Genomic DNA, 10,481 nt, shown 5'->3' with positions numbered 1-10,481 from the left:
TCTTGATTGTTTAGGGTCACATGCCAAAAACATTCTTGATCCTCAGCAGGAAATTTACAAGTTACCCAACAGCATGTAAAGCGACCCAAATTACAAGCATATATGTGAGTTAAAATTAGCTTCACCAAACACAATAATGCATCAATACATATGATTTGTTAATGTAAAATACATTCATTTGAGATGTGCCACTGAGTACCTTTACTTTTGGTTCTTCAAATGGGCTATATTTGGCTGCTAATATATATATTCTTTTACTTAAGCTAAGTTTAATTTTGAATGTAGACTTTTATTACACAGTTGTATTTACAGGCCTACTTTTACTTATGTAAAAATCTCAGTACTTTTAACACCAGTGTTTCTTGGTTGATTTATTATAGACTAACCATATGATCTCTCTTTCCTGAGCTGTTCAAAAGCTCCACATCTTGGTTCTGTATGGGCTGTAGTGACACGTCGCCATGACATATTTAAGATACCTATGGCAAGTCGTTTTAACATTAAATAGATTTCACTTGAATATCCATAATTGCATTTCAGATATCTGCAATTATGGGCAGAACAGTGGCTTAGTGGTGGGCACTGTTGCCTCACAAGAAGGTTCTTGGTTGAAAACCCATCAGGGGCCTTTCTGTGTGGAGTTTGCATGTTCTCCCTGTGCTTGTGTGGGTTTTCTCCAGGTACTCCGGTTTCCTCCCACAGTCCAAAAACATGTATGTCAAGTTGATTGGTGACTCTAAATTGCCCATAGGAGTGAGTGTGAGTGTGTGAGGTTGTTTGTCTCTATGTGGCCCTGTGATGGACTGGTGACCTGTCCAGGGTGGACCCCTGCCTTTGACTCAAAGAGAGCTGGGATAGGCTCCAGCAGATCCAGCAGATTTGTGACCCTAATTAGGAATAAGTAGGTATAGATAATGGATGGATATCTGGAATTACATTTTGATTAGTCAATGTTTAAGATATCTACAATCCATTTTTGAGCAGGAATTCACATTGTGGATATCTGAAAGTAGTTTCCCCATTCAAGTCAATGAGCAATTCTGTCTAGTTAAAATGTTATTGCAAACACCCTAAATGACAGTTGTGACTAGTCATCAATACATTCCAGATATCTTACATGTGAATCCTTTAAACGGCCTGCCATAGACACCTGTGTTTACCACCTGCTCTGTGCTACGACTGCTACCTAACCTGAAGCTTCACGTTACTACCTGTTCAGGCTCGGAACCACAGACGTCATCCAAGGTAATGACCATTGGCCAATCATGAACGACTGTAGGCCGGACCAATCACGTGAACAGTAGTGGCAGGTGTCGGTCAGCTATCGACCAATAGGAGCGAGCAAAGGGCGGGACGAAGGAGTAGACGTTACGTTGCAGTTTCAGTAATGGCAAGTGATAGAGGGTGAGGAAGAGGAGGTGAAACTTTTTCGGTTAGTAGTTGCTGCTAGTTTTTTATGCTTGATAGCAACGTCGGGACCAGAGTCTTTTACTTTGACACCGATTCAGCGTTGTGTGAGGATTAAGTATCTTTCCTCTGAGGTTAAAGTCGTGAACGTAACCCGGTTCGGTCTCGGAAGTAACGCTAACTTAGCTCAATACACACCAGAAGTTTGTTCGACTGCGAGTAGATTCGCCGAAGAGGAGAAACTATGACCCACAGAGAAGACGAGTATGACTATCTTTTTAAAGGTGAGTAGCTGTTTATCTTTCTGGATAGTTAACGAAAAGTCGTCAGTGAGGGTCAGAAGTGTTGGTCCGCGTAACGTTACCCAATAACAAGGTGTAAGACGACGTTTAGAGGACACAACTAAACACCTGCCGTGAGCTCTTGCACTTTGAGAGTTGTTGTTGTCAGGGGAGACTTCAGTTACAACATGGCGTTGTAGCCGTCCAGCAATAGGATCACAACACCGGCAGGCAGCTTATTAGGACTCTTCACTTTAGCTCGGTTTAAGCAGCATCATCTCCCAGGCCGATGATGCAATCATGCTGAGATGCAGCGATGGTCAACAAGGGGTCATAAGCGGTGGCAGGACGATGAATCAAAACAGCCTCTATGCAGACTGTCTTGTGAAAGAAGCAGAGTTTGGTCGAGGACTTTAGTATTTACTGGAAATAAAATGACCCGTGTTTTACAGCCTCAATGTACATCCCGGTCTTGGCACTTTGACATAGCCACCTTCTTTTATCAATAGCAGCTCACACCTTCTCTAATCATTACACCACTCACCTTTGAACATCAGTATTTCAATGTATGCTCCAACAAGTTTAGAAATATAAACAGTTAATCAGGAAATAGTAATAATCTGAAAAAAATAAATAATAAAAAAAATAATAAAAAATAATTAATTTTTAATCATCTGATTCCAGCCCTAAATATGTTTGGTTTGTTTGGAAAACAACATCTGAAGAGATCATGTTCATCATGTCTCTTTATGTTTTGTAGTCTGTGCATTTGATTAATAATGAAAGTAATTGGTTGCAACCCTATAAATAACACTCATGTTTAAATATCAGGTAGCATTTGTGGGGAAGAGATCATTTTAACAGTCAGTACAATATGCACAAACACTGTCTCACACTATCGCACAATATGTCATCTATATGCCACAAACAATAGTTCGTAGTTGTGCCTGGTCTAAAGCAAGTGGAAATGATGTGCTCATCGTCTGTTCAAATATAGAACATTAAACAAGCATGTGTTGCCAAACTGGAAATACCTGCAGGAAAAGTGTGTATGTAGCTACAGACCTGCTCTGTCCCCGAGCATAGAGAAGATGAGATTTGTTAACACACTCTCTGATAAAATGACATGGTGACCAAATACAAAACATCTGAATCGTATGCAGCAGTACAAGGACATTGGTATAAGATCAGCTGCCACTCAAGTGCTTTGCTTACAACAGGAAAGAGCTAACATTATTGTCATGAAACTCCTTTGTTCCTTCCTCCTTTTGTCCCTCGCTGTTGGATGTTGGGTAGCATGAGTCAAGTTGGGTGAGCTCTCAGTGAGTCACACTAACGTTTCCCTGCTGATGGAGACATCGGCATGGAAGTCATCCTGCTAAAACCTTACCTATTTCCTTGTACAGTATATTTTAATGTGTCAGCCATCTTTTCAATGTCATGCTAACCTTTCTACATTCAAGGAGTCAGGACTAAATCACTGGGTGCAAGGTTGTATGATATAATAGAGAAGTGTCATATCTCTTTAGCTGAAGAATGCAAACCCAACAATAGGTTAGTAAATGGGTGTGTAATGCAGCCATGATATGGCAGAGGACCTAGAAAAAGTTGCATAATGATTTTTTTTTTCCTCCGCCCAAGATCTTTTGTGATGGACGAAATGGAGTATGACAGTGTTACCTTTTTGGTACTTTGCACAGCCACTCTTGTTAGGATGTGTAGCCCTTACAGGCTAAATCTATTTTTCAATCTAAATAAGCCAACCCATATTATAGACAGGTTTTTACCTGTGGCTCTTAAACGCTTTAGTACATACAGTTCCCCTAGAGAAACAAGCAGCATTGCTTAAATGCATGTGTAGACACAGTGGTCGGGTTGTTGAGGCAATTTTAACATTCCATAGCAAGTTCCTATTTCCAAATAGCAGGGTGGTGTGCTGGTGGTGAGTTGGTGTGGGAGGTTCCTTTTGACAGAGTGACTCACCTGACAAATGTGGAAGTAATTCTCTGACAAACACCTAACCTAACAATGCCCGCTTCAGTGCATTTCAGGTGACGATCCAGCAGAAGAGGAGACAATGCATTAAAGCATTTGTTTTCCCTGTGTCAGTAAAAATTTTAATTGAAGTTTATACGAAAACAAACACAAGGCCTTTTTCCAAATTTATCAAATTTAATTTAAAACAGTCAACCCAACTTGTTCAAAATGACCTCTTTGAGTTAAACGCAAATGTCTCTTTTCCTCTGCAGCCATAACCTGTGCTGCGCTGCCCAAACCCACTCAAGTATTAAAATACACAACATTCTTCATAAGGATTTTTCATCCTCCATGTCCAAAAAAATGAGACTTGTTTTTGTTGTAGTACCAGTGAGTCAAAACGGAAAGTCCAAAAACTTTGCTTTCCTGTAGAGTTTACAGTACATGATGTGACTGCACCAATGATTGATGATCTTTTTTTTTTTCCTGCAGTGGTGCTGATCGGAGATTCAGGTGTAGGGAAGAGTAACTTGCTGTCACGCTTCACCCGAAATGAGTTCAACCTGGAGAGTAAGAGCACCATCGGGGTGGAGTTTGCCACACGCAGCATCCAGGTAGAAGGCAAGACCATCAAGGCTCAGATCTGGGACACAGCTGGACAGGAGCGATACCGAGCTATCACTTCTGCGTAAGTACAAAAGGGGCATAATAAAAGATTTTGTAGGATTATGCTTTTATGCATAAACTTACTTCACATAAGTACATTTTAAAATTTAGAAAACAGCACTTCCTTTCTTTTGTGCATGTGTAAATAATGTAAGTATGTTACCATTACAGAATACTTCCTCAGTGCATTTACTTTTAAAATATATCAAAATTATCACAGCTTAAAGCATGGATTTAATACTAATGGTTGTGGTTGTAGCAGATATTAATATCTACTGCAAGTATAAAAATATACTTGATACAGCATGCCATTGTTGTTATGAATAATTAGTGGAATTAATAAATAATCAGTGGAATTGATTAACACTACAAAATGTACTGCTTGGGAAAGAAAAGTAAGCTTCTTCATCTCTTAGCTAAGTTTCCATGTCAATATTCTTCAGTCTTTTGGAGTTGTCCTTCTTAATGTGGCAGCCAATGCTGAGGCACTGGCATGTACTTTGTCAAACCCCCTCAGGCACTGAGGAAGCAGACAGCGAGCACAGCCAGTCTTCAGTTAAATAAGCAGTGTCAGTGTTCACTTGTGTCATGAACTTTTTGTGCTGTTTTAGCTTCACAGTTTTATCCCTATGTTCCTTAGTTTTTACCATTCAGATCTGCTTGTGCTTCAGAGCTGGCTGAGCCCATATGACACACCCTCAAGGAATCCTGAACTCAACAGGCTGTGACAGTCTGCTCTAATTTCTGTTTTGTTCATCTCCTCCTATGTTGTTCAGGTACTACCGTGGAGCAGTTGGAGCTCTCTTGGTTTATGACATTGCCAAGCACCTGACGTATGAAAATGCTGAGCGCTGGCTGAAGGAGCTGCAGGACCACGCAGACAGCAACATAGTCATCATGCTAGTGGGAAACAAAAGCGATCTACGCCACCTAAGAGCGGTGCCAACAGATGAAGCCAAAGCCTTTGCAGGTATCACTGTGTATTTTACATGGGATCATATAGCATCTAGCCTATATTGGTTTGCAGTGTTCTAAAAGTGCATTATTACATTATCACCCGGTTAAAGTTGTGATAATGGTCATTGGACATGAACCGACCATTAGCTACTTTAATTAGGTCCTTAAGAACTTTAGCATGCCATGTGTTGTTGACAGTGAATTTAATTAGTCATACTTGTCTTAACTTTTCTTTTTTAGACATTGTCAGGTTTGTGCGCTGCTTACTACTAGAGCCCCCATGTTAAGAATGTTTGCACTATGATACTTAAGACACTTTACATAAATATACCCCCTAAACGGCACATGTCCTTGGCTAGAATGTGTTCGAGTACATGTAAGATTTGATTTAAATTAATAAACATCCATTTATCTTGGTCCTTTGGGAATTTCAAAGTTTTATTTTAAAGCAGGCTTTTTTTTTTTTTTTTTTTTTTACAGGCAGCCTTTAACTTCAGTTAAATATAATTTTGTTAGGCTTACATTATTTTACAGTGGTTGGGCCACATGTTTGCTGTTGACCTTGAGTTTGTTGGTTGACTTGCACCTGCTTTGACTGGTAAATGGCTCTTGATAGGCCTGGCTGTAAGAAAGGCAAATAGTTGAGTCCTGTTGAGCTATATATGAGTGAAGAAAGTCATTTTTGCTGCTCTATCAGTGACAGTCAGTCAGTGCTTTCGGTTCACATTAATTTGTTATTCTGTCCCACTGGTCTAATATGTGACGCCTAATTCACATTGCATTTTTACTATGAGGTTTGTCTATAAAGCATTAAACATGTAAAAAGGGATATTTTGAAATGTCTTTTGTCTGAACAATAGTCTAAAACCCAGAGTTATTATTTACTGTAATGTGATAAGAGGAATTGGCAAAGAAACAGGAATTATCAAATGTTCTGCATTATTGCATGTTCGACCATTTTTATCACACTAGCTAATAGATTTTTTACATTAACTAATCAGCTGTATTGTTATTTAACAGAAACATATATATTTTATAGAAATATATTTATATGTATTTTCCAAAATCTTTTTTAATCAGAATATAAATCATTATATTCCTTACTAAATCTTTGCTCAACATCATCAGAATGTAAATATAAAGTACAGAGTAGACCAGAGTAAACTGTCACAGCTGTTATATTCTCTACAACTACACAGCAGTTCACAGTGATGTCAAAGAGAAAGCAGTTGAAATGATTTAATTTCTGGGGCCAGTACAGGACAACAGTAAAGTCCATCTCATCTCACTGTACTTCTGAAACTTGCCGGCCAATGTGTAATGATTATAAATATTAAATTTGGGATTATATGAATTTGTTTTCCAGAGAAGCATGGCTTGTCTTTCCTTGAGACATCAGCGTTAGACTCATCAAATGTGGAGCTGGCTTTTCAAACTATTCTCACAGGTGTGTTTTACAGTTTTTCTTTATTACTTGTCATTTTTGTTTATATCAAATGTTCGAATCAAACTGCTTTTGATCCCCAATCACTGGTGTCTACAGCTCTTTAGACATTTAAATATGCTGTATATGTATGTCTGAAAGTGTTACATTTCCATCCAGACTGAGTTTACATAACATCTGTTGTCTGCCACTAGATGGCAGCAAACACCATCTAATCAGTTGTCTGTGTCCATTGCTGATGTGCAGTCTGTACCTAGAACACCACATGAATTTTTTTTTTTTTTATGGTACAGATGTGAGTAATTGGCACACTTAAAAAATGCTTAGCCAGTCAGTCCTGGTGAAAGCTGCTATAGAGATGGACATTCACCTGCAAAGCACCAAATACTGGGTTTTGTGTGCTTGCACTAATTATGACCTACTGCACCAGATGTATGTTCAAAAAAGCAAGCCTGACATTGGTTTACAGATATCGTTGACAAAAGACAAGTAAATGTCAATGGGCAGTTTCCCCGGGAAGCATATAACCACACTAATAAGTGTATTTGATATTGGAAACATGGATGGAAAAAAGTAATTGTTGTGACTGAGTCAACCACTGGAGTGCCTAAAGGGACAATCCAACAGTGAGTGGTGCTTCCACTTCAGTTGCTCTAGGGGCTATCAATCTGCAAGTGTGTGGCACTTGCTGTTTGTATTCACCTTCTGCTCCATGTTCAGTTCTTCTCTGCCTTAGCCAGAGCTGTTTGAGCTATTCTGCCCACACCACAGCTTTATACATAATTTCTAATTCATAGAACTTCAAAACAACAAGCCCCATTGAGCTAATGTTGCTAATTAGCTTATTAAGGGAGGAGAAGAGAGGAAGATAGTAGTCCATTAGCAGGCCAGTAATAACTGAACTCTAGACCTAGTGGAGCAGAGAAGACCTCATATGTAGACATCAGTTACAGACAGATTCTAAGTCTGAAAAGGGTCATCCTGCTCTTTTTTTTCAGCACCACCTGGTGTGTAGGGTCTGTGATAGTCATTATTTTACTATATGATGTGTAACGTCACGGTTAGCAAGAAGCCTTTTTCTTTAAACATTCTATATAGGCAGTCTTATTCCAGGACTGTTATGTTCCTCATGTGACTGTAGTTTAGAGTTGAAGTGAGGTGTTTGCACTCCAGTTATCTGCTGATCTTCTCAGTGGTATGCAAGTCAAAGTTTAATTAACTGGCATTCAGAAATTCTTTCAGTTATTGTCGAATCAGAAGCTAAAGACAGAAGCTGCAAATAAAAAATTTACATCTGATGTGCATGAACAGCTCCTGTGCTAAATGCGCTTTGTTGTGTTTTATGCTTACCAGATTGAGCTTGCAAGGTCACAAAAGTAAGTCACAGACTCAAAAAGTATATTTATTTATTACTATTTTCTGCAAAATGTATTGCACAGTGTAGCTTTGGGGAATGCCTATAATGAGACTTGGTACTGCCACATGACATATCAATGCCAGTTTAGGATGGAAAGATTCCTACACTGCTGCCAGGAGTCTGGATAGAACAGTTGTTGTTCAGTTTTGCCATGCTGTTTGTCCTTATCACAATATGTCCCAGTGTTGGCTGGATTTATAGGCATCTACACATAACTCATTCCCTTTTGCCCCTCTCTCCATCACAGCCATCTACAACATTGTGTCACAGAGGCAGATGTCAGGGCGAAGTGACTCAGACTTCTCACCAGCCTCCAACGTAGTGCCCATCACGGTTGAGCCCACCCAAAACTCAGCCAGTAAGGGTGTCTGCTGCCAGAACAACTGAGACCCTATCACTGACCTCCTCCTTCACCTCCAGGCAAATGGAAACAGTCAGATAGACAAACAGATACAGAGAGATGGACAGGGAAAATAGGCAGGTAGAGATAACCATTTCACTCAAAGACACTTACTGGGGGTTGGTTTGGTAATTGTCTGGTTAAATAGGTTAAAGTATGAAGAAGGGGGCAGTAAAGGGGAGATAATAAAGAAATTTCTATAAACAGAAGGGGGGATTTGTATCACTGGAAAGAAGACATTAAGCTTTTAAGGAGGTACATGATCCCAGTTGATTCACAATCTATTGAAAATTTTAACACATTATAAGGACCCTTATGTGTATCATGATTTCTGTCTTTGCAAACTGTCCTGTCTTTGAAAGGTCTATTTTACAGGCCAGTAATTCTTTCCCTCGGTTTCCCACTACCAGAATATTGGACAATAAAAATCCACAAAAGACTGAACTGCAACCCCTCTGTTGCCACTGTCATTCCCAGTTTCAATATTAAAGACAATAATATCCCATATGATATTTATTGAACACTAGATTAAGGTCTTCTTTGGCCAAAGGGTTCACAGTTTGACACTGCTTGATTTAGACTTTGCACAATGATTTCTTTTCACCAGAGGGAGTTTTCTTTGTTTTTGATGCGGTTGCCCACAATTGTCTATGTGAAAAAGCTTGTAAGGGCAGCTATCCCTCTCTAATGGAAGAGGAAGGGCTTCAAGTCATTTTTCAGGCTTGAATTTGGTCAAAGTTGGTTGGTTCATGTTGTGTTACAACAGGCCACTTAGCGCAATGACATCCCTCCTAACAGTGACATGTAATTTCTCTTTGATTGCTTTTGATCTTTGTTTGGAAGGTTTTCCTGCTCTCTGCACATTTTGTACTCTACAGATGACTCATGCTCTTGCAAGCTTTGTACAGCGTTTACTCTAAATGAGGCGGGATAGCTGTATCACTACTGGATGGGTTAACTGTCTCAATGGGATAGTAGCATTGGCTCCACTGATGACCATTTCACCACTGCCCTGAACCTTTAGGTGTAGTGGGAAAAATTAGGGAATTAATTTAAATGCATGGACAACCTTGTGCTGCTGCTGCCTGTTAGCTGGGATGGATAGATGGATAGGTGGATAGATAATGTTTCAGAGGATGAGGTAGTGAGGGCACTCAGCCCTGCCCTGCTCCTGTGGTCTCTGCTGTACCCAAGATGGCTTGTTTTACTGTAAGTGAAATCCTCCACTGCCTGCACATCCTTCTCCTTTAAGTCTGTACACTGTATGTAACCGGAACAGAACTCTGCCTTCTGGGATCTCCCTGAGGTCTGCCCTCGCTCTCACTTGTCTTATTTCCTGTTGAGGGGGCGCGGGTTGTATTCAGAAGCCAGGATTGGGTTTGTTAGTAGCTAATAGTTTTAATAGATGAGGAAAAGGAGATAGGACGGTAGTGTTAGGAGGGGTTTGATTAAATCCAAAGGTTATGCACACAGATGGTGTTTATCCTGCTGATGTGTTTCCACATCAACACTGACTTCTGTTGACTTCACAGGTCTTAAACTGGGTGGTGTAGGTTAGGGCTTTTTAAACATTTATTCTAATATATGTATATTTGAACTGCATATGTATAAATAAATCTCATTTGTTATAGCCTGGCTCTTCTCGTGTCTATGGCAGATGATTTAAAACAAAAAAGGAAACAAGTAGCTGGCTACTTTACTAATGAACCTGGTGGATTGATATTATTGAATGAGTCATTATTTTAGGTACCATGATTGCTAATCACAGAATATTGACGTGGCTCGATTATAATTGTGAAGGTCCAGTGTAATTTAATAAGACATTTTCAAAGTGTTGTAATGTGACGCTGCTCCTCTAAATTAAAATATGAATAGGGATCATCATCAAAGGATCAATTTAGCCACGAGAACTTCCCCTTGAAACAAAACACA

The 10,481-nt window shown here is 39.6% G+C and overlaps 1 protein-coding gene across 1 annotated transcript; it reads left to right on the top strand.

Moving 5' to 3' along the window:
• The first annotated feature begins 1,356 nt into the window (after positions 1-1,356).
• rab11al (RAB11a, member RAS oncogene family, like) lies at positions 1,357-10,179 on the top strand. Its single transcript, XM_026317743.2, has 5 exons — positions 1,357-1,691; positions 4,158-4,353; positions 5,108-5,301; positions 6,655-6,735; positions 8,397-10,179. The coding sequence occupies exons 1-5, from the start codon at positions 1,652-1,654 to the stop codon at positions 8,534-8,536; spliced, it is 651 nt and encodes a 216-aa protein (XP_026173528.1). The 5' UTR covers positions 1,357-1,651; the 3' UTR covers positions 8,537-10,179.
• The last annotated feature ends 302 nt before the right edge of the window (positions 10,180-10,481 follow it).

The sequence above is a fragment of the Mastacembelus armatus genome, chromosome 16, assembly GCF_900324485.2.
Source record: "Mastacembelus armatus chromosome 16, fMasArm1.2, whole genome shotgun sequence".
Classification (NCBI taxonomy): domain Eukaryota; kingdom Metazoa; phylum Chordata; class Actinopteri; order Synbranchiformes; family Mastacembelidae; genus Mastacembelus; species Mastacembelus armatus.
This window is presented reverse-complemented; position numbering and strand designations above follow the sequence as displayed.